The sequence below is a fragment of the Hippoglossus stenolepis genome, chromosome 10 (assembly GCF_022539355.2).
Source record: "Hippoglossus stenolepis isolate QCI-W04-F060 chromosome 10, HSTE1.2, whole genome shotgun sequence".
Lineage (NCBI taxonomy): Eukaryota > Metazoa > Chordata > Actinopteri > Pleuronectiformes > Pleuronectidae > Hippoglossus > Hippoglossus stenolepis.
In genome coordinates this window covers 12,674,645-12,699,625 of record NC_061492.1, presented here as the reverse complement: position 1 = coordinate 12,699,625, position 24,981 = coordinate 12,674,645, and the positions used below count along the sequence as shown (strand labels likewise).

At 41.9% G+C, this 24,981-nt stretch overlaps 1 protein-coding gene across 1 annotated transcript; it reads left to right on the top strand.

Moving 5' to 3' along the window:
* The first annotated feature begins 1,562 nt into the window (after positions 1-1,562).
* prkcha (protein kinase C, eta, a) lies at positions 1,563-23,572 on the top strand. Its single transcript, XM_035168701.2, has 14 exons — positions 1,563-2,206; positions 7,073-7,136; positions 8,740-8,893; positions 8,985-9,019; positions 9,115-9,197; positions 9,885-10,014; positions 10,095-10,228; positions 10,332-10,463; positions 10,714-10,887; positions 13,318-13,472; positions 18,491-18,629; positions 19,436-19,624; positions 22,791-22,937; positions 23,089-23,572. The coding sequence occupies exons 1-14, from the start codon at positions 1,856-1,858 to the stop codon at positions 23,236-23,238; spliced, it is 2,037 nt and encodes a 678-aa protein (XP_035024592.2). The 5' UTR covers positions 1,563-1,855; the 3' UTR covers positions 23,239-23,572.
* Positions 23,573-24,981: the final 1,409 nt, after the last annotated feature.

Here is a 24,981-nt window from a genome sequence, read left to right as displayed (position 1 = left end):
CAGACAGAGGGAGAGAGAGAAAAGTGGAGGGGGGCGACTGCCAGTAGAACAAAGAAACAAAACAAATCATCCTCGACTGTAAAAATGTCAGCTCCGGCTCCGGGGTGAAACGAGGGGGAGAGAACGTAAAACTATACAGGTTTTTAAAAGTTACTTCATCATAAGAGAGAGAGGCGAGCAGCGAGTAGGAAGAGGGTGGAGGATGAGGAGTGGAAAAACTAGTCTTGTTCTGCCCTCTGCTGGAGAGTACAACAAGATAACATCCTTTAAGGAGCTTTAATCGACGGAGGAACACTCACTTGTGATCTTTTATGATCTTTCTTATTCTCTCCAAGCAAGAAAATACGATTGAAACACCTTGACTCTGAGGTGTACAAGCATGTTTACTCTTGTTTACCTCCAGTTTCAGGCGTAAAATGTTGTTCTTTAACCCGCCAGGTCTTACAGAAAGTTTCAAGCCTTTGTCCCTGATGGATGAGAGTGTGATCCAGTTGTACGTCGGGGCAATCCACTTTGTGTCTGCTTCGCCATTAAAGCCCCTCTCTGCTCCGTGAGGTCACGTCTGAGAGGTTGTTTACAAGACAGTCTCTATCCCAGGGATGTGTAGAGATCTGGGACCCGGGCTCTTTATTTATACCAGCTGGAGCACAGAGATGTGGAGTGGGGAGAGAGTGGGGTCGGAGGTCAAGTCTAACACCAATAAAGTGGAGACTTTGATCGTGGCGTTTATGGATGTAGCAGGCAGCACCCTCAGAGTGAGAGGGGTGGGGGGCATAGAGAGAGAGGGAGGGAGAGAGAGAGAAAGGGGGGGAGACAGAGAGAGGGATAGGGAGAGAGAGTGACAGAGAGGGCGAGAGAGGGAGGGAGACAGAGAGAGAGATAGGCAGAGAGAGTGACAGAGAGAGAGGGAGGGAGAGAGGGGGGCAGAGAGAGAGAGAGAGAGAGAGAGAGAGAGAGAGAGAGAGAGAGAGAGAGAGAAATGGGAGAGTGATAATAATAATAATAAGAATATTATTACTCTGCCTTTAATTTTTGTATTATTACTATTATTATTATTTCTGTATGGATGGATTCGAGGTAAGGAAGAAACAAACAAACAAAGAAAGAAAGAAAGAAAGAAAGAAAGAAAAAAAGAAAGAAAGAAAGAAAGAAAGAAAGAAAGAAAGAAAGAAAGATGTTGTCCAGTCGTGTTGATCTCGGATGGATGGAATGATGGATGGATGGACGGATAGATGATGAATTGATGGAGTGATGGATCATCTTCTACCACTGGATTCAAGGTTATTACAATAAAACTCGAGTGATTTTGAAAGAAAGAAACTCGATGTCCTGTCTTGTAGTTCACCACATCAGCCGTTAGAGGGCGACAGTTTCCCCCCTCAGCAGAGGACAGGTGAACGCAGCACCTTCAGGGGACGGAGCGGTGCATCATGGTCAGTGTAGTCGCAGAGTCCTCTTTCGAAACGGGAACTACAAATGTGATCATATGACACAGTGGGGCGTCAGTGACAGGTGGAGCCGCTGCGGCCTGTGTGTGTGTATTATGTGTGTGTGTGTGTGTTATGTGTGTGTCTGTGTTATGTGTTTGACTCGTGTGAAGTTATGCGGAACTCCTCCTCGTGTCCGTGTCGCTTCTTCCTATTGACAGAAGCTTCTTGAAACAGATTGACAGGAGATCAATGCGCAGGATGGACGCAAAAGTGCGCAAGAGTTAACGCAAAGTGGAACGATTATGACAGTTTATCACATCTCTGCTGTTTTTCAGAGTTTATGTGAAGCAGGCGTGGATTTATATACTTTTTAAAAAGTCTTATTGTTTTTGTGTTGTTTTTTAAAAACTTGTACCGCTCCGAGCATGAAGTTTAACGGGTACCTGAAGCTGCGGATCGGCGAGGCGGTGGACCTGAAGCCGACCACCTTCTCCCTCCGCCACAGCGTCATCTTCCACAAAGCCCAGCCGGCCCTGGACCCCTACATCGTGGTGAAGGTGGACGACTACAAGATCGGACAGACCCACACCAAGCAGAAGAGCAACACGCCGACCTACAACGAGGAATTCTGCCTCAACGTCAGCGACGGCCGGCGCATCGAGCTGGCGGTGTTCCACGACACGCCGATCGGATACGACGACTTCGTGGCCAACTGCACCATCCAGTTCGAGGACCTGATCCAGACCTCCAACAGCGGGGAGACCTTCGAGGGATGGGTGAGTGGGAAGCAGGGGCGGCGTTCACTGGGGGGGTCCGGACCCCTCCATCCTGGGGGTAACAGAGAGATGCCCCCCTCCCTCACTACTATTGCAAAGATATCAATCTATGTTGATATATTTATATATATAGATAAATATATATATATATATGGAAGTCTTAGTAACGTTTAGAACTTTTACTCACTGACGGCAACATATTGGAGATCTGCCTCTTCCATAAAACAAAATCTAATTAGGGATATGATACGCTTAATGTGTGTTGCTTCTTTACTAGTGCACATATATAGGCTACGGGTAGCTATTATATTTATTATAACTCTAATGATATAACTTTTTAAACATCCGAATCAGGTTTTATTGCCCAGTTGGTTTAAACATACTAGCAATCAGCTGAAAATGTAGAATAGTGTATAAAGATTACAAACACTAGAAAAATATATTTGCAACATGAACAATACTATGTACAGTATGAACTTTAGTATATATGTGTGTCCCCCTTTCACTGGAGAATTTTTTCTTTCATCTATTCATTTTTCTCTTTGTTTATTGTCCTCCCCAACAATAAGAAATATCTGCCTCCGGTGGAAAGTGATGCAGAAATCATGTGTCCAACCCTTATTGCTCTGAACGTGGGCTGATCGACCTTTTAGGGGGCCCAGGAGCACGTGTTTCCAAGGGGTCCCAGTTGACCCATCCCTCCACCCCACTAACCATTAAAGGAGGGAGGGATGATGTAACACCGTGTGGTTTTACCATGCATTCACATGCCAATAATATACTTCATCTAAAAGTTTAAAATGAAAAATGCTAATTTATAATGATAATTACATTAATTTAAAATCTTACGTGTCATCTCAATATCGACACATATACAAACGAGTCAGAGTTGAAATCCTCTGCTTTGCTAGACATTAATGCAGGACCTGTTACTGCACATCAGTGCTGCAGATCTGTAATCAGTCAGTCGAATATTAAATATATCCATATGCATTAGTCCGGGGTTGGGGGGCCTCAGTCAGCCTGGTGGTATTTGTACCAAGTGTATTGTACTTCACTGTGATCATCAGCAAATAATGTCTGAAACCAGTCAAACCACAAACGTTGCTTCTCTGCAGAGGTGTTAATTCTACTTCTGAAGACTTACACCACAATGCAGAGTGCACAAACACATGCACGCTGCCCAGGCCTACACAACATTTAACCTCCCTGTATTATAAAATATATGATGATATCACTTCTCGTTCCAGAAGTAACCCGGGCATAAAGTTAACCGGAATAGGTTGATGGAGGCGTTAAGGAACTGAGAGTGTCTCTAAAGATAGAGCTGCACACTGGACAATTCAGGGAATAACGGGCCGTCATCAAAGCTCAGATTAAATGTCTTGTGTAAAGTATTCTATAAGTCGCTGTGTCATCCAGACTCAAACAAAGAGCTGCCCGTTTTAAACTGGAGTTTCCCTCCTCTCTCTTACTTTGAGCCCCTTAGCACTATAAGCCACTGCAGGTGTTGCTGACTGTAACCTGAACCTGTCCAGGCCTGGAGGAGGCTGAGGTGGTATCGACTACGTACCACAACTCTCGTTAAATGCAGAGTTTTTCTAATATTCAGATACTCTCCTCAAGCCGATACAGCTTTTGTCATTTAAGCAACATTTTTCAGAAGAATGACAACAAGTGACAACAAGGACTTTACAGTAAGAGGAGAACAGACAAAAGAAAAACATTAAAAGCTTGTAAAACACTGTAGGTTGAAGACAAATGCTGAAATATCACAAACGTATGTGCACATAAATTACCAACTTAATACAAATGAATAAAAGATGACGTTGACCATCCACATCTATCTTTCTGACCACATTACCTCATATACCGGAACGATACTACATTGTGTAAACGTCTGTGACACAGCATTTACTTAATTTTTCACTTGAACACAGCAATACTTATTTTGGTCAAGATATGCATTTCATTACAACTGATCACCACCATTTCCTCAAAGCGTCAGAGAGTGAAGAAATTCATTTTGTGTGAAACTTCTGTGGGAAAATGTTGAAGCCCACCCTCAGCGATACCCCGAGCATGGAGAGGAAGTGGTTTTTAACGGTGGAGCTTGGTCTTTAGCTTTAGAACATGTGATTGGTTTGTGCAGTTTGGTTTTGTCACCTCTAGTCACGTCCTCAAAGTTGTTTTCGGCTAAATCTCAACAGTGAAGGCTGTGTTCTTCGGCGCTGTACAGAAGCGGCGCTGGGCTGGTGTGTTTCACATATGCGGCACAAGCCTTAACACGCCCACGCTGCCGTTTATCACAGCGTTCCCACCACAGATCAGTGCTCAAGGGCTCACTGCTAAACACTGTCTCTCTGTTGGTTCGTGGATAGATAGATAGATAGTACTGTGTAATTTAAGTCCAAGTAGATAAATAAGAAACCTATATATGGAGACATATATTTATTTATATAGACATACGAGATAAGTCGATATAAGACGGTTTAATAATTTCTTTAACCATTTATCTCAAACCCCACAAACAAACTGACATCATCCATCTGAGACATCGACCGTCTGTATTTTTAAACACGCAGAGTCAGTTTCCTTGGCCTCCCACCTGCTACTTCATGACACCACATTGTGACATCTTTGAATTTTTACTCACTTATTGGAAATCAAAAGGTTTTGACTGTAGTCAGTGTTCATGTATCTGTGGTGTGTGAGTAGTCTCTCAGGCTTGAGAAACACTGAAACGGAAAGTGGGTTAATAATGGCTCCTCGACATTTTCCATCAGTGTGCTGCTCGCTCGGCTGAAATGGGCCCCAGTTTTTAAAATAGAAGAAACTTCCTCCTCTGGTAAATGTTCTGCTTTTTTTTAACTACAGCGTCATGTCCCACATCTTTGATACATCATGTGTGCTCCATCTTAAAGAATAGGCTCACAATCATATCTATCTGTACAGTGAATACCAAGTGTTTGCTGTTGTATGTCCACATGTCCTTTCCTAAAGTCATTATTAAATGGCACTGAGTAGAGCACATATTTTCAGGAGGTGCACAAGTCTACATAAGCAACTGGACTTGCTTCTGGATGAGAGGTGAAACACCTTCACAGATAGTAGAGCACGTAGCTCCACCAAGGCCCAACAGTCCCCTTCAATTCAATCAAGCCAAATTTCCTATACTTACTAAAAATTAGTTAGTTTTCATCAATGAATTATTCCTTTAGAATTTGGTCAAAATGTCCTATGACGCAATTTATATTTTCCAAACTATAATGGGATCTTTCTTGGCCCAGTTTTTGAAGAAATCCAAATAGTTTTTGCGTAATCCTGCATAAAAACAAACAGACAGAGGTGAAAACGTAACCTCCTTGGCAGAGGTAATAAAAGTGATGAGGTGAGGGGGGGGCGATGTAGTTCACATTCCTTATTCTGTGCAAAGTCAAAGTTCCAGTTTTTAATAAATTAAAAAAAAAGTTTTTGCTGAATGTGTTTTTTTTGTTGCTGGGCTGCAGGGGAGGCTGAGAAACTCAAAGTGTGAATTTGCACCTCTAATTTTAAAAAAAAACACAACATGAACCTGACCTTTTAATTTATCTCCTGTTGTCCAGCTGAGGTGTCTTATTTGATGGGAGAGGGAATATCATAAAGTCCCTGATGCACAACAGCTTTTTAGTTATTAAGATGCCTCTGATAGGACAAATCTTCACAGTCAGACTTGTTGTCTAGACTGTAGATTGAGACACAAGATATCAGCAGGTATAGCAGGGGAAAAAGTCAACATCTTTTTGATGAAGTGAAATGAACATTTACTTCAATTTTAAGCCACGAAATGCACCGACTGAGCCGCAGTTTGTTTCCTAATGTATCTTTCTTGTTATGTGGGTAGTGAATATTTTCCAGGCAGAGTCTGTGTGTGACTTCAACACATTTAATTTGAGCGTTCAGTGACCTAAGTTTCCATTCCGTGGTTGTTGCAGGAAGTAGGCGCGCTTTGTTTTCCCGTCGCTAAGAAGAATCCACTCTGTACGTCCCCATGAATCGTCGTCGTCATTCACAGCTGAACATCAGCCTGTGCAACCAGCCTGACCTGCCTGACGTGCTCTCTTGTTTCTGTCAGGGCGTCCAGATTCCTCCGACATTACATAGGCACAGAAGAATGCAAAAAAAAACACTTATATGTGCATCTTCAGTGAAGCAGAACAGCTGAAGGAATGATGCTTTCGTCAAATGGACGCAATCTCATGTATTTGCGCCAACAAACAAAAAGTCTTCAAAGTTTCCAGTAGTTTCAAAATAATCAAATATGCCTTTTTTAAGTCATTTACCTTTTGTTAAATATATTTTAGTTTGTGTCCTTAATAGTTTCAGATATTTATAAAGGGGCGGCTCTGGGAATTTAGAGATTAACAAAATAGTATAAAACTGTATTGTCCACTGAGTTGGAAACAATCATTGGCCTGTGCAGCAATAGATCAAACACAGCACATACAATATAGCAATACTGACAGAGTGACGGTTTTTAAATCAGTTCTGCAACTAAGGATTATTAACTCCCCCACGGAAATAGTTTTTTTGCGGACAGGGAGTTTTATTTTTACATTTTCACCAGTTTCTCAGGTAATAATTAATGGATCTTGACAAAAAAAAAAATCAGGCACACTGCAACCAATATCTATGAGTGTGTGAACATTGGTGCAGCTTGATTGAATTTAAAGGGACTGTTGGTTCTCAGCAGAGGTATGTGCTCCGAGTTCCATTGTAGTTCTAGAATGAATTTGCCTAAAATAGTTGTATTAGATCTAAATATCTGTCGGGTCTGTTTCTCATCACCTATATGAATATTGTGTGTCTGTGTTTTTGTGTCTGCAGATGGACTTGGAGCCAGAGGGCAAAGTCTTTGTCCTCATCACACTCACTGGATCGTTCACTGACGGTACGGTTCTGACTTTTCTTCGATCACCACCATCCAACTTCTGTTTCTGTTTTCACACATTCTTAAACCGAGGTGCCTGACATTTCTGCTAACTCAGTCACTTTCATTGTCGTCGAGTTACTCCCTTTTCTTCAGGGTGTTGTGCAGCTTTTTTTTTTTGCATGTCGAAATTCTGCAAAGTAACAGAGGCCGAACAGAGTCTTTGTCTCCCACAGAAAACTCTGTGTCTGAAACACCTTGTTTGCATTCCTGTCTATTTCACTGTGAAGTGTCCACGTCACCAAGTAACGTGGAACATGCACGCCCCACCCACTAGTTGGGCTCAAATTGGTAGGGCAGCGCTGACGCCATTGTTAGCATTTCCACTGCAGTTTGCTTTCTTCAGACGTCTGTGTTGAACACATCTGTAGCTTGGACATGTGCACACACAGGATCGTTTGGCCAATGGGAGGAAGCCTTTGAAATCAGATAAGCGAGGGGGGGGGGGGGTGACCTTGTTGGTTTCTGGAAGGAGAAGTCTGGTCTGTTGGGGACTAGTTCCTTGTTCTTTTCAGTTGTCATCAGGCTTCACTGCAAAACCTAACCTCATGAAACAACAATATTTTTTTGAATAATAAGAGAGCGCCGACATGCAAAGCTTTGCAACATGCAAAGCCTCTCTCTGATACTTGATGCAGTTCTTTTAACTTTAAGAGCCTGTGGGGCTGCTGTCCATAATTCTTCTGTGATATCTTTACCCAAGCTGGTTCAGTTCAAGGAAGAGGTAGAATCTAAATGTAAAGTGTGGTATAAATACTTAAGGGATTAGACACAAATAGTGATTCCATAGGTTTATATTTGGGGAAGGATGTCACATACATTTTTTTTTTTAAAAAGTTAATATTTGAAGATATCGGTATGTGGCAGATACATTTTAGTTTATGAATCCTTAAATGTTAAAAATACAAAGTGAATAAAAAAGTATTTGAAAATGTTTTTTCATGTTTTTAAAATTTTAAATTGAGGTTGTAGGTTAGTAAATTAAAGATGCTTTGAGCTCTGGGAAAAAGTTACAGCCACTTTTGAAACATTTCAGACATTTAATTTACTAAATAATCAATTGCTTCATAAAGTAAATACACATCTGGTGAATAAGGAACAACCGATCTCCATCTTCTGAATCTATACTTCAACTCTTGCAGAAAATATCTTGCTCTTTAGTAGCCAAGTGCTTCACTTTCTTCAGCAGCTATTTGCAAATTTCTTTCTGTCTGCTTTTCGATTTCTGTAGGTGGTGAACAGCGAATGTTTTGTGGTTTTCGTTTAGCTGAAAAAAGATGCCTGCTGTGGCCAGAAATGACAGCATAGGAAAATAAGAGTGAACCAAAAAAATAAAGTTGTGGGTAAAAAAAAAAAAGAAGAAAAGAAACCATAACCTGAAACAGTCTGCGAAGAGGTGATGTACAGAGTCCTGTGACCTGTTTTATGCATAAGTTGTGATGTTTAATTCAATGAAACCCCTGCATACGAAGACAGCGACCAGCTCTATATGACCAAACCTTGTCTCTCAGGAGTTAGTTTTGTGGATTTAGAAATCAAACCTTTGCTCTTGTCCCATTTCCAGACGATGCCATCGTGAAAGAGAGGGCCCACAAGCAGTTCACGAGGAAGCGTCAGGGGGCGGTGAAACGGAGGATCCACCAGGTCAACGGGCACAAGTTCATGTCCACGTTCCTCCGCCAGCCCACCTTCTGTTTTCACTGCAAAGAGTTCATCTGGTGAGCAAGTCGAGCCACGACGGGTCACTGCTGCCCGCTGCACGCGTCTGTCTGGACTGTAAACTGACGGTGTCTCTGTTCTCTGTTACAGGGGTGTGTTTGGGAAGCAGGGCTACCAGTGTCAGGGTCAGTACGCCTCCTTTTCTTCCTCCTCTGCCCGTAGACACAGTTTATTTGAACGTGCAGCCGTGAGTTATGAGTTTGCCTGGTTGTCTTTTCAGTGTGTACCTGTGTGGTTCACAAACGATGCCACCAGCAGGTCGTGACGGTGTGTCCGCGCATGAAGAGCCCGGCAAAAGAGAAGGTAGCAATAATTGAACTGTCAGCTTCACACACTTCATTCAACTTAATGAGTCGTCCTCCATGTTGTCGCTGTTATTGTACACATTTCAAGCAGGTTTTTCTTTTGTAATACAGGATGTGAAAAATATAGCCTGTTAGATAGCCCCCTCCTACACACACACACACACACACACACACACACACACACACACACACACACACACACACACACACACACACACACACACACACACACACACATACACACACATCTAAATAACACCTGCAGTTACCAGCAGACTGGTTCCTCTTTCTTTTCAGAAGTGGCCACTGAGCTAGAACACAGTAATCTGCTGTAATTTTCCACACATGATGGTTATAGCATATGTCGCCATAAATACACTTGTTAGCATTTTAACCAGACATTTAAATCATTTAAATTATATTTTGCAGAAGTATCTGCTTCTTTGGAAAATCCAAATGATGAGTTCCAGCCGTCGCTGCTACAGAGCGCTGGTCACCTGTTTATTCAAAATTGATTTTTTAACATTTCTTGGGTCCTAAGATGAACGATTCTCGAGACATACGAGCCACATACAGACAGATTTCTTGAATTATGTAATAGATTACATAGATACACACGCATTGGTGAACATACTGTGGCAATCCACAGTTGTTTGTTTACAGTGCCTCTATCTTCTCTCTGCAGCCCGTAACCCAAGGCTTCAGCATCAACCTCCCTCACATGTTCAAGATCCACAACTACAAGTCGCCCACTTTCTGTGACCACTGTGGCTCCCTGCTCTGGGGAATCGTGAGGCAGGGGCTGCAATGTAAAAGTAAGACCCGCTTCAACGTTCACCGGTCAAATTCAAAATCAGGATCTCAAATGTCCTGTTTTGTTTCTATCTCTCCTCAGTCTGTAAAATGAACGTTCACATCCGCTGCAAAGGCAACGTGGCGCCGAACTGTGGGGTCAACAGTGTGGAACTGGCCAATAAGCTTGCAGAGATGGGTCTGCAGGCGGGAGGACTCGCTAAACAAGACACATTGGTATGGAGGCTCAGTTTTTCTTTGTCAAACTGATTCAAATGGTTTAAATGACTGTTAACTGAATGTAAGTGTTGTTTTTGTTTGTGTGTTTTTGTCCTGACAGTATAAAAGTGCGGGGCAGTCGAGGGAGCCCTCTGACAGGAGGGAAAGTACAGAATCTCAGTCGCAGACGCCTCGACTCGGCATTACAGACTTCACGTTCCTTCAAGTGCTGGGCAAGGGCAGCTTTGGAAAGGTGGGAAGGACAAGAGATTATTTTCACTATTAGTAAATGCTAATGAAATGATGACCTGGGTGATAAATGGCAAAGATAGTCCAAGGGACACGGTTACCAGTTAGAAAATGTACCTGTAGGTGTTAAAAGTTATTTGTCAGTATTCCTATCAACAGAATATACAGTATATTTACTTATAAAAATAAACCTCACCTATTCTGATTCAGCATCATGGTGACACTGAATAACACGTCTGAATTCTGATCTGCAGGTGATGCTGGCGAGGCTTGACTCCAACGAGCGAGTTTTTGCTGTGAAGGTGTTGAAGAAGGACATCATTTTGCAGGACGATGATGTGGAGTGCACTATGACGGAGAAGAGGGTGCTGTCACTGGCTCGCTGTCACCCCTACCTCACCCAGCTGTACTGCTGCTTCCAGACACGGGTCAGTGAAATGTTCAATGGCCACTGTAAATATATATCGATGGTAAAAAAGCTTTTGGGTCGTCAGACTTTTCCTTTGCTGGCACCAACAGGTCATTGTTTTCACTTATTCAGGGAGGTATCTATCTATCTCAAACCGCGTCCCGACCTCCACAGGGGTCAACTTCAGGTGGTCGCCAGATGGCTGTGTAGAAAAGATATATATCCAAAATAAAATTATTTAGATCAGATTTTTGTACCAGTGATAATCTGCTTCAGAATGGGTGATACTATGAAGACTTATTTGACTTATTTTGTAAAATTGGTTTCATTCCCCACTGAGAAACTTTCATGAACTCCTCATCTCTGATGCGTGTGTGCGTGCGTGCGTGCGTGCGTGCGTGCGTGCGTGCGTGTGCGTGCGTGTGTGTGTGTGGTTTTTTTAATTGAAATATCTGGAGACCATCAAATGCTTGAGGATGAATTCTGATATCTTGCCTGATGTCTCATCCACCATCATTTCATGACCAAACCGATGACATTGACATCAGCTGTAGATGTACTTATTGCTAAGTCTGAAAGTGCAAACACACCAAACAAAGACAAAAACATTATACCTGCTGAAAATGTACCTATTGATGAATGCTGTGGTGCAGATCCACTCGTCTGAAGCTGAAGACTCTTAGATTTGTTGCAGTGCAGCTGATATGATCGTTTATCGAAAACACTCTCTCTTAAACTCCTGAGAACTATTTGCAGACCAAGTTGTTGCACGAACAGGTTCTGTTATTTCAAGAGTAATGTGCAAACAAAGAGATCAGAGTGTCAAACACACACTCTTTATATTTGTAATAATGTCTGATCTGCGGACATTAGATGATGTTGCTGAAACAGGAGGAATACAGTCTTCATTCTTACTGCCTTGCTGACCAATAAGTGCTGTGATGGGCCGTTTCACAAAAATTAACCAAATCACACCAATACTTTTGGATTTGAAAACCATTTTGAGATCTCTGCAACCACCCTGGTACAATGGAGGGTAATGGGATTCTATTTGTGGATCCTATAAGTCTGAAAAAGGACATTTAATAAATCAAGAGCAGCTTTAGAACAGTGTCACTATAACTCTAAAAGCTATTAAGTTTGTACTGGGTCTGTGTCTTCAGTAGAAGTCGTTGGGACGTTGATGCTTTATGTCATTTCTGAGCGATGTGAGCACCACAGACACAACTCCTCCTCCACTGTATGTGGGTGCATGAATCTCTGAGGCAGTCACTCATTCGTTTGAGTTAGATGTGCTCCCCCCACCACCCCGGTTGATGTTTTCTGGCCATTTGGTTTCCATGTTGCTTTGCAGGAAGTGGTCAGCAGGTGGCAGCAGTTCTCCAGTCTCCTGTTTGAGAGGAGACCGTAGACTCTTAATCTGCTTTAGTTTAATTTTAAAGTATGTCTTTTAAAAGTATAAAATCATCTGTGGTTTAAATGCTGTTATATTTCAATTAGAATGATTATATATTGATTCTTCAAAGTCTATTTTCATGAGTGTAAGTGTGCATGGAAAGAGCGGGGGAGGTGATGAGGGTCGTGGTTTCAACTGTGGTGAAGTGGATACTTTCACCAAACGTCTGCGTCTTTGGAGACTTGTTCGTCAACAAGGCAGCTTATCAGCGTTAGTCTTCGTAACCATCAAACATCAAATCTAATCTTGCTTCTGGCTCATCGAGTTCACAGAGGTTTGGAGAAATTCTTGCAAAACAGATTTGGTTTAACTAAACATTGGAAATCCCAGAAGCACCATTAACCGAGTATGGACTAAAAACATCCATCTCTCGAAAAAGCATCTGCAGAGACAGATTTCTCTCATAAAATGTTTTAATTTAGTAAAAGAAAAACAACACTTGAGCCTTGGGCTTCATATGTCAAACCTTAACTGTTCTCATGGGGATTTAAAGAATTACTCATCTGTACAGCTGCAACACACAGAGCGCTGCCTGCTTTGCATGTGCAACACATATTTATCAGACACTATTCATGTAATCTCAGGATTTAAAAAAACCGACCACTGAGCCACAGAGCAGTTAAGAAGCTGTAGCTGAATGTCCTGAACACTTGAGGAAGCTTTATAAGAAGATTTGTACATCATGTCCTGCTGCAGTCTTTTTTTCCCCAGGGTCTCATTTTCCAGATCATATATCGACCGCAACCTGTAATGAGAACGAAAGATTAATGGGTTTGATCAGGTTTTTTTTGCCCGACTGACTTTAAACTGTGGTTAGTTGCACAGGAATCCATTAAACAGACAAGTGAAATTGACGAGGAGCACTCGCGTGTCTTCCTCGGAGCAATCCCGACACGCCCGTGGTCATTGGCTCGTTGATTGTTTAATAACAGGGGGGAATCTTCTGTGAGGCTCCTGTGTGAATGTCATCTCCCTGTTTTGTTTCTCTTTCAGGACCGACTCTTCTTCGTGATGGAGTTTGTGAATGGCGGCGATTTAATGTTTCACATCCAGAAGTCCAGGAAGTTTGAAGAGCCCAGAGCACGTTTCTACACGGCAGAGATCACATCTGCTCTCATGTTCCTGCACGGCAAAGGCATCATCTACAGGTGGGAACAAAGGAGCACAGGCAACAGTTGGAATCAAACCGAGTAGAAAATATGTCCACAGAAATGTCTCCAAATCTAAAAATGAATAGTTTTATTACTTTATCGAGTCATTTAGTCAATTTTTTTAGTGATTAAATAATATTTTCAAATCAAAACACACTTTATTTATATTGCACCTTTTCTGCAAAGTTGGAATACAAGGTCCTTGCCATAGAATAAATTGCAACGCTACAGCAATGAAAATAACAATACAACAAAATAGATGATTATATTTTGGTTGTGAGGGAGAAAAAACTGGTAATATAAAAATAATAACTCCTGATAATAAAATTAGGATCATGTATCCATGTGGGTTTGGAGACCATGAACTTAAAACATAGATTTTAAGATTCAGGACATTTAACAAACGTGGTCGAACAAGGGAAGAAGAGGGGAGGACCTTTTGGATGCTGTACTTTGACCTCTGTTGCATTTTGACCATTTGTCTTTTGCAAATTTCCCAACTTCATGAGAGGGACGTAAAAAAATCTCTGGCGTACTCTTTTAAGATGGATGTGTTGACCTCATAGCGTTTGTTCGGCCATTATTTCCTCACTTCCCATTTCAGTGGGAGCATCAGTGCAGCCCTTTAGGCCATAGAACATATAAATCTGTTGCCTCTGTGGTCACATTGCATCCTCCTCCAAAAACTATTCAGGTTCTCCCTTTCGAGAAATGTTTTCCATCAGTAATTGTAGAAGGGAGCGGCTTGAGAGGGTTGTACAAAATTAGAATGTATACACAGGTTATTTAAATGCAGATTTACCCCCTAAACTAGACCGATTGACTCCTTCCCCTTTGCCAGCAGAGGAGTTTGCCTTTCTGTTTTTATCCAGGTTTGACGACACAAACGTGCTCTCTCACCTCTCTGTCTTGCCAAATTAACGTGTTTGTCCGGGTGTCATGTTTCCATCACTCCCATCGCAGACATAAGCCAGATGGTAGCTGGTTTTAATCCCGTGGTAGGGGATTTCATCCCCGGCACCTCCAGTCTGGATTCAGAAGTGTCCTTGCCCCCTAGAGCTGTGCCGACAGTGTTTGAATGGTGTGTGATAGAAAAAGCAATGTGTATTAAAACTCTGTATGAATGTGTGTGTGAATGGATGAATGCAACATGTTCTGTAAAGTGCTTTAAATGGTGGATAAGACAGGAAAGGTCTTGCAGAGAAGCTCTTGCAGCCCTGACCCTCCAAATGTTCCCTTTTATATGCAGTTTCCTGTCCATACTCTTTGATAGCAGGTGCAGGACAATAACAGATTATCATAGAGGGCACAACAGTACTAAATTGAAGTGAATGTTCAGATTTTCTATGGTGATCCTGTTATTGCTCCTGTCTCAGATATGTCCGTGTATTCTGTAGTCAGGCGTGTGGTGGCAGAGCAGTGGGCCTCGTGCCACTTCATCATGATGATAACGAGGCGGGGGGGCATCATGTGAACTAACAGTACATCCTGAGTTATATTTAGTGGTCCTTGTGTTCCCTGTCAGCCTGCACCACAAAGCATGACATGTCACCTTAAGAGACCACACGCAGTTTGCATGCTACTACTAAAATAACAAGCCCAAATGGTCGCTCGCAAATGGCCACGCTGTTGTGTGTCTGTTTCCTGTCGTCCTCTAGAAGACGATTTAGTGTTAAAAAAACAATACAATGGGTACAAGGGTATTTAAAATCTGAGTTTAGCCTCTTTGACAAATGTTTGGAGAGAAGAGAGAAGTAAAAGCACAGTATATATTTATGAACAGTTGCTCAATGCAATGCAATTCAGTACAAATGGATTTACACGTGACAGAGAGGTGTGGATTTGTGGTGTACCCTCAACTGTGTAAGAGAATAAACTATTCAAAATAATACAAACTGGAACAGCACTCCATAGTGTTCATACACCTGACAATGACCCAACTGTCCCCTCATGAAGGAGATACATGAATAATTCCCTGAGAAATAACATAAATGTTTTTTTGTTTTTTTTATATTTCCTAATTTAAAAGAAAGTGGAGTAAAACAATTATGGATACAATTTTAATTGGTTCTTCTCTGACCCATAAGTTTCACAATAATCTGTCCAATGGCTCCTCCATAATCCTTCTAACTATAAGACAGAAAAACAAACACACGTGAAAACATAACGTGACTGGCGAATGCAATAATAAAAATTGAAAACATAAGGATTTAATCCATCGTGCAAAATGCACAAAACACTTGTACACACTGTATCGACCGACTCACGATACAGTGTTAAAAGCTGAAGTTGTTAATCTGCTGCCACATGTAGTATGGTCCTCTAACCACAGTCAAACTACACAGTTGGTGCGTCACAGTCACTTCCTCTTCTCTTCTTTGGAAATTTTCATGTTACTTCAGCTTCTTCTTAAGTTCACTGACTCAGGGTTATCGCATTCCAGATGTTTAGTGTTAACGTGGATCCCCAGCAGTCGACTGACCCACTTCCTATAGGTGAAGGTTCACGACAGACTTGCTCTCCCAGTCTGATGAGGCGGGTGGATGGAGGAGCACAGGAGCACTGTATACTGTAGATGCAGAAGGTTATTTGCATATACTGGTGGTGTACTGCTCTGTGTGGCGGGTGATGATGAGAGTGTGCTAGTAAAACTGTCTGGGTTAAAGATTAATTTCTCGCTGGACACATTCAGAGAAAACTGGACAATAATTGTGCTGGAGAGTCTCTAAAACACATCATATTCATATATCTGAAGAGGACAATCACAGACACAAACTTATACTGGTGCATTCACTGGCCCTAAGTTTATTATTCCTCTGCGCTGGTGACAGCAAATGGTTGCTTGTCTCTACGTCTGATTATTGTGAACACAAATTTGGTACGAACGTTCACTTAGATTCACAGATGAACTGATTAGAATTTGGTGGTTGAAGGCTAAAGGTCAAGGTCGCTCTGACCTCAGAGAAGACATATTTTGCCTTGTGAACACGATATCTTATGTACGCCTTGAGTGAATTTTTATCAAATTTGGCACAAAAGTTTACTTGGACCCAAGGATTAGCTTTTGGGTGGTCAAAGTCATGGTGGCCTCAAAAAACATGTCAACTCTTGAACATAATATCTCAAGTCTGTCCTTCTTCTCAGTTTGATCAGCTGTCATTTGGACTGATGAACTCATTAGATTTTAGTGGTCAAGGTCAAAGGTCACTGTAACCTGGGAAAAAAATGTTTGCAGACTGAAACTGCACCGGTTGACAGAGGCATACAGCCACAGTTTCTCCTGCTGTATTAAGTCCTTACATGCTCTGAATGGTGTGCTGCAGTGCTGCGAGTGGTTATGAGCTCAGAGTTGGTCTGTTTTGGCCTGTTGCTGCGCTAGACAGTTACCATGAGTGAATGAGTGCTTATGGTGCCTTTCATGAGTCACTGTTACACAATCAGCTTATGTTAGAGCAAACCAGATTAATGCGACCAAAGCAGCAGCGCTTGAATATCACTGTTACATTCAGAATCTGTTTCTGTCTTTGTCTTCTTCCTTTGAGGAAATCAACCAGAAACCTCTCAATAGTATTTGTCTGGAATTAAAAGGACATAGACATAAAATAATAGTTTCTTTAAAGTTGTGTTCATGTGCCAATTGTTGTAATTTGTGAGCATGAACCTTCTTTATTATCAAGTATCAAGCTCTGTCTGGCTTCAATCATGTCGCGTCTGTAAACTGACCTCAGTGTAAAGTCTGAGTCACCTGATCACAGATTACAGCTCGCACAGTTTAAATCTCTCTGTCAGATGACAAAGCACCAGCTGACACGAGACTGTTCCAGTGTTTTCTTATGGACACACCCACGTACACTGTCAGCAGTCAGGAACAAACATCCACCGATATTAATATAGATTTAATTTTCAATTCAGTTAATATGAATAATTAAGGCACACTGTTATATCTATGTTTAATGAGTATGTACACTTCAAAAGGGGCAAAATAAGAAATATTAATCAAAGAAACAACATAGAAAACACAACAGACTAAACAAGACAGTTTGTAATAAAAATAAATAGTGGCAGTTAATGATCGCATATAGGGCCAACAGTCTAAAATTCCATCAAGCTGCACTAAATTTCAAACACTCTTAAATATCAGTCCCCTAAATAATTCATCTCATGAATTGTTCCCAGGTTAAATTTGTGTAAAAACACTATATCTCGCAATGTTAAAGAAAGTTTGAAAAAAGTATTTTTTGCGTAATCTTGCCGACAAATAAACCAATGGACAGGGGCGAAAATACAACTTCCTTCATAGAGGTAATAATCATTTTTAGCTGTTGAGTCAAGTCAGTTTTATTTATATAGCCGAATTGCATTTTTACAAGTGGGCATAGACTATGACACTCTATATCCTTAGAAACCGCAGGAGGAGCAGATGTTCAGCAGATGTAATAAGAATTATACATTTTAAAATATGTAGTTAAGGTATAATTCAGATTCTATAATTCACTTCTTTAGGAAAAAAAACGTATAACCAACACAAAATGTGTTTCAAAATCTTTACATACATTTAAATTTATTCTTAACAAAACAATGATAGTCCTCCTTTATTTACCTCCAGCCGAAGTGACAACAGACAATTTACTTCAATGTAAGTTAAACCTGTTTCACTAAAAGATTAACAATAGCTCAAGTTTGCTATTTCCCTGCACGCAGAATAAATATTAAGCACTTTTTCCGTCCTGCCATCCTCAGTGGTCAGTGAATGCATCACATTTTTCCTGGCTGCTAACAGTCAGGGTTTTGTCTGTTCATGTCTCCTGCTGCCACAGAAACTTCACTGTCCTCAGAGGACCTTGACTTTTTGCCTCACCTCATTTCAGATATAATTAGAAATGACACCAGCGACTGGACTTAGTTTTTTCTCTCTCTCTTCTTCTGATTAGCTTCAAGCCTTTACTGTTTCACATGTTGATCCATCAAAACAAATATCGAACTTTCTGTTTCTGTCTGTTTGTCTCGCCTTGCAGGGATCTGAAATTGGACAACGTTCTCCTTGACAAAGACGGACACTGCAAACTGGCAGATTTCGGCATGTGCAAAGAAGGCATATTTGAAGGTGTGGCTACGGGAACGTTCTGCGGGACCCCGGATTACATCGCCCCAGAGGTCAGTTCCTACGCCCTGTCGAAAAATAGGCGGTCAATTTCCCTCCATTTCCAAGCAGCCACAGGAACACTGATTTCTCAAATAGAGCCAATAAAGGCAATTTATCCTACAATGAAACTGATAAACAGAGCGATGGTTTGGTGTGTGGTTAGTTGGTGGTTGAAGAGAAATGGGACCGAGCCCCCCGGCATCACCATTTTGGTCGGTTATAAATCTGCTTGAGCAGGGAAATGGTCCACTCACCATATCTATATATATATATATATCACCAATATTTGCATACACCTGGCACCTAACACACAGACAACAAAAATGTACAAAAGAGAACAACCACACTTGTAACATAATGATTAACTCGCAGTCACATTCATGAGTATTCACTACAAACTGTTGGATCCTTTTATCCCCCACATTTATGATACGGGAATTTTCTTCAGATTGCATCAAAGACTAAAATAACCACATGCAGCTTCCTGTATCGGGTTCTCTGAGTTCATATGTTCCCATCCTCTCTCCCTCGCTACCATCGCTAATCCCCTCATCAGAATTCAAGTTTACAGACGTGGTTTGATTTCAGGATAAGTGATTAAGTCTGTGTCCCTGTGTTTGAGAGATTTCGAGCGTCTGGTTTTATGAAAGGCCTCTTTGCTGCTCTCAACACACACCTCTCAGTGTAGCCTCAGTGGAAACGCACTAATCAAACACACATCTGCTCACTGAGCCTCTTGACGCTTGCGCTCAGACTCTCCCATGCTGGGCACCGATGGGTAACTTTATTGCTCTGCTGTGGTGATGTTTCCCCGCAGATCCTGCAGGAGATGCTGTATGGCCCCTCTGTCGATTGGTGGGCTCTGGGGGTGCTACTGTACGAGATGCTGTCGGGACACGCCCCCTTCGAGGCGGAAAACGAAGACGACCTCTTCGAATCCATCCTCAATGAAGAGATCGTTTATGCGTCTTGGCTCGGCGCAGAAGCGGTGAACATCCTGAAAGCTGTGAGTCTGCATCTATTAACTGTGTTTCCTCAGTCAGTGGCAGTAGAAACTTAATGGTGGATAAAGGTGGATGAAGCTGGAGGAGAGCCAGGTCTGCTGAGCTGTAGTATTTGTCTCTTTGGCAGATGTTCACTCTCCTCAGACCACCTCCGTCAGACTTATACAATGGCCGGAAATGTTTGTGGCCCTTTTCTCTTAAACTGAACTAATGAAGGAAATCAATTTCTCACTGGGGGACATGAGCCGGCAGTGAGATATATGAGGATGTGACAGGTTTGAGCAGCTCGGGCGTGGACGTCTGTGATCAGGGTTTGGTATTTGTTGCCCTTCAGACACTTTGACTGCAGAGTGAGTGGCAGCCCCGTGGAGCTGTGCCAGCCAGCTGTTTGGCCCTGCTCTCTTACATAACTATATTAAGGCATGGTCCACTGCCCAGCCACAGCACACGGGCTATAAATACATCTCCTCCCTCCACTTCCTCCTCTCCTTGCACCCTCTTCTCCTCCTCTTATCCTTGCCCTTACTGCTAATGCTTAGAACCTGGAACCAATCTCCCCCTCACTGATTTGTGTCACAGCTTCCAGTGTCACATATTACATAAAGATGCATGTCAGTGTGAGTGGATTTGAACAGCGCGGCGCTATTTATACCGAAGGTTGAGCCGTCACAAGGTTCTCCATGTTCCTATAAACGGGTTCATGGAGTTGAGTCATCATGTCGTTCACGGTTTAGTGAGGATGGAAATCTATAGAACATATCAATAATGAGTTTGTTGGTTTGTTATATATATTTATTTAAATATATATATATATATACACATTTAAAGACAGATTTTGCCCCTTCTTCTTTATCATCAGAGAATGATAAATACTTAAAAATATTTAGCAAATCTGTGGTAGATTAATAATTTGGTATACCTCCTTTTATGTGCTTTCACAATGCATAGATATTATATACTGAGCCTTTGTTATATTGTTATTGATTGAAATTATATGGTGATAATTATTGATATTGTTTTATTGTCCAGCCCCAATAACAAGCCAATTTTCAGTAAAGATGCTGTATATACAGTACTGAAAAGAGAAGCTTTTAATCAATTGACCATGTTGTCAATAAAATGACAGAAAATAGGGTAAAATGCTGTTGTCTAAAACCTAAAGATGCTAAATGTACATGACACAAAACATCAAATACAGAATTCTGAGATGGTGAATGGAGTCAATCACAGTTGTCTCTCATCAGTTAACTAGTTGATTAATCAAAGAACAATTTCTCCGTATCATTCCGCTGGTGTCTTGGAGAACGGCTTCATTGGGAAGAAACGCTGACATGGCGTGTCTGGTGGTGAGGATGGCAGAGCTGACGTGGAGCCATGGAAAGATGGCATCAGCGTCAGTGGAACAGTTTTTTTTTCTGCATTTCCTCAGTTTGTTTTCTCCTGAACTGATTGACCCTTGCTGGTCTGTCCAGGTTTAAGGAGCATATTGGTACTGGTGGGGTTTTTGTCAGCTCCGCCAAGGAAGTTACGTTTTCGTCTGCATTTGTTTGTCTGTTAGTCAGCAAGATTACAGGAAAACTACAGGATTTACCAGGTTTACCACGAAACTTGGTGGACGGATGTGGTATGGGTCAGGAAAGAACCAATTTAATTTTGGTGCGGATCCGGATTCAAGGATGGGCGTTTTTCATGTTTAGGGGGCTGATATTTTTACTATTGTGCAGCTTGATTGAATTCCAGGGTACTGTTGGTCCTCGGGGGTGGTATGCGCTCTACCAAGTGCCATTCTAGTTCCATTGTTTGTTTGTTGGTTGATCACACATAAACTGCAAAAATGTTTTCCACCTAAATTGTTTTGAGGGTTGCTGCCTGGGCCTGAGAAGAACCCATTAGAAAGTAATGATTACTTTCTGATGTGGATGACGGGGAAGATCCAGGAATTTTCTATATTTTATGACAAACAAATCATTATGGTAATCAGACCACTTCATCTGTTCTTTTATATTTCAACGCTAAGACATAGACAATCGTGCGTAGGATTGTTCGGCTTTAGCGAACATACGTATGCGCTGTACTGAGTGCCATTCTTTTTTTTAAATAGTTTTACACCATTAGCTATAAATCACACTGTCAAATGCATGCTTGCAGCTACAGATCCCTGCACAAAGCTGTATTGGCATTAAACCATAATGTTTGTTGGCCCAACTTCAAAGAGACGGGTTGATGTTCCCAGTTGTAATCCTCAGTCAAACAGGAGTCAAGTCTCTGCAAGTTTGTTATGATGGAAAAAGCTGCTGCTTAGAGATCAATCCAAACATTGTTGTATGTTTCTAAAAACTATCATTGGTATGTGAGGGGTATGTCATTTAAACTGCTCAAAACACCAGGGTTTAAAGTTCACCCCCTCCTCTTTTTCTTCCACCTCCCCTTCTCTTTAATCTCTGGACTTAGTTTTGCTGAGGCATCGAGAGCCGTTGAGGCCGAGTCTCTGGTAGTTAATTGTGCTTGGAGCAGATAAGGCATATTAATCTCTGGAGTGACTTTGCTCTGCTGTCACTGCTCAGACGGAAGCTCATTCAGTTCTTTTGGCCTAGTCTGAATGTCACCGCCAGCCTTGAGGTGTGTGTGTGTGTGTGTGTCCTCGGCCGAGACAGAACTGTCCAAAACACCACTCTTCCTTCCCAGAGGCGAGATAAGCACTTAATTTTCCCATCTCTAGTTTGTTTTGTGCGGGCGTCTCCCTCTTTCCTCTCCCACCTATAAACCTCAGTGGGAGAGGAAAGAGTCGAAGTTCAAAAGGTGATTCTCTTGTTCTATTGTTTGTTGTGTAAGGCACCAGGAAGCCGAGGCTCCTGCTTTACTGAACCTAGTTGAACTGTGTGCTGCACGGTGGGAGGTGCCAGACGCTGTGGGTGTGTTGTTCGGAGGTGGGGTTTGACTGGATGTCTCCTGGCTCCAGTCTAGTTTGGATTCACTCCAAAACAAATCTAGTCTGATCTAGTTGAGTAACATGCATCACATTACCTCACTTTCAATAGATTGTGGAACAATACTCAGCTGAAATGTGATCCTTCTTTGTTTTTGTTCCTGTTCTTGACAATACACTGATCTCTTTAGGATTCCTTATTTATTCTTTGGTGAATTCATCCATTTTTTAATTTTTCACAGTTCTTGACCAAAAACCCCACCTGGCGTCTGGGCTGTGTGGCCTCGGAGGGCGGGGAGAGCGCTGTGACCAGCCACGCCTTCTTCGCCGACATCGATTGGGAGAAACTGGAACATAGACAACTAGAGCCACCTTTCAAGCCCAGGATCGTAAGTCACATGAACGTCTTTATTGATGGCGTGATAGTGTGTGTATAAGTGATCATGAAGACTCTCGGCAGACATTACGTAGTGTTTGACTCTCTCACCTTGTGTCCAAAACGTTGCGGCTGTTAAATTATCGTCAATTATTCTCCTGCAGAAAACGGCAGAGGACGTCAACAACTTTGACCCTGATTTCACTCAGGAAGAACCCACGCTCACACCCATGGACGACCCTCTGATCCCCCACATCAACCAGGAGGAGTTTCGAGACTTCTCCTTCACCTCGCCTGAACTGCTGGAGAACTAGAAGTCTCCTCATTGATCCACCAGTCGCCTCACTGTCGTCAGTGTTTGTGGCTTTGTCTTAAGACAGTTCCCAGGTGTGTGTATAGTATGAATGACGCTGACACGTTCACCAGAGGATGCAAAGGACGGAGCAAAGCACTCCTGTACTTCATGAAAGATTCACTGGGACACATTCATGCAGTCGTCAGTGCAGGAACGTTGTATTTGAAATGTTGTAAATTTGTTCGACAAAGTTGTATTGTACAGAATCTTTTTTTTTTTTATATTTGCTCTCACACAGATTGTGAGTCTGATTCCTGCTACTTGAAATGAAAAAAGCAACTTTTGGAACGCAATGGTTTTGTGTCTCATTTTTCACTCTCAGCACTGTAGCCAGTTAAATTCCTGGAAGGACTGAGTGAGCAGATGAAATAGTTTCTTGATGACGTGACGCTCTTCTGGAAAAATACAAATACACACAGACCAGCACAGACTGGCTAAAGCAGAGCTGAGTCCCTGCACTTTCAAAATAATAGGCAAAATCTTACATTTTGCTCAGAAAACAGCAAAAAACATCACTATATTCAACTTCATAGAAAATGGTTAAAGTTTGAACTAGAATGTCAAACAGTAGAGCATAATGAATGAAACCCGACATTTTAATTGACCAATTTTCACACATTCATAAATATCAGTCTCCTAAAAATGTCAGATTTTTCTAATCAAGATCCATGAATCCCTGAATTATTCTCTCAGACTTCAAGGAAAATGTTGAAAAATGCCCAGTCACACAATGTTGTGAAAAAAAATCCTGGATTTGCCACATGATCCAGATCTGCACCAAAATGTAATGGGTTCTCTAGAGAATCATACCAGATTTTGTGGTAAAAAACTTGCCATCTGCACCGATGACGAACGATTTGAACAGCCAGGCATTTTGGAAATGATGCAAGAACTTTATTTGAAGTGAATCATGGCAACTGTGAAATACCCAGAAGTCTTGAGATTTCACCACACAGCTACCTGAACAAAGGAAGAGTGACAGTAAGATGGCAATCACCAGAGTCAGATGAGTTTCTTGTCTGTGTGACGGTAACTCACAGCTGCTCTCTCAACAAACACCGAGTGAAAGCCTCCAGGTCCGTGGTCAGACTGCCTGGGTAACAGCAACTTGAGATTTTCAAACATTACAAACAAGTTACTGACTCATCGTTGAACATTTAAACCAGCCTCTGTGTGAGAAAACAAAATGGAGGAGGTACAGAGAGATAACTTTGATACTGCAGCAGTAGGCCCGTAATGTGGTGGAGGCCTTCTGCAGCTCGTTTTGTCTTTGCAAACCATCAGAGAATAAACAGGAAACCTCACAGCGTCATTACTCTCGCCTTTGATAGAAACGGGAAGTGACAATCAAGTTTTTTTTGTGCCACTTTGAGAAGCAAGAATTCAGTACACTGTGTGCCGCTGGTAAGATAAATTAAAACTGATAGAACAACAACAACAAAGGGGGGAAAAAGATTTTGGATTGCATTGTGGGATCTCGTGGACCCTGTGCAATATGAAGACTGTCGACCTCACAGGACGGAGATGGAGGCTTCCTGTTAGTTAGAGGGAGGAAGTCTTCAGGCACCACATCACATCTGTTTACCTCTTCAGCCTCCGACCCCTGCAGAGAAAAGATCCCCGTGTTTTAATATGAAACTGAAAACAGCACTGCTATAGTTTGACCTCAAAACCCAGAGCTGCTCTGCTCATGTAAAGTTAC

Bases quoted from the DNA above. Each gene is read 5' to 3' on its own strand.
- prkcha (XM_035168701.2), top strand. From the start codon at position 1,856: ATGAAGTTTAACGGGTACCTGAAGCTGCGGATCGGCGAGGCGGTGGAC. The intron at 10,888-13,317 runs GTCAGTGAAATG...TTTCTCTTTCAG, and splicing joins ACTGCTGCTTCCAGACACGG to GACCGACTCTTCTTCGTGAT. The intron at 13,473-18,490 runs GTGGGAACAAAG...CTCGCCTTGCAG, and splicing joins GGCAAAGGCATCATCTACAG to GGATCTGAAATTGGACAACG.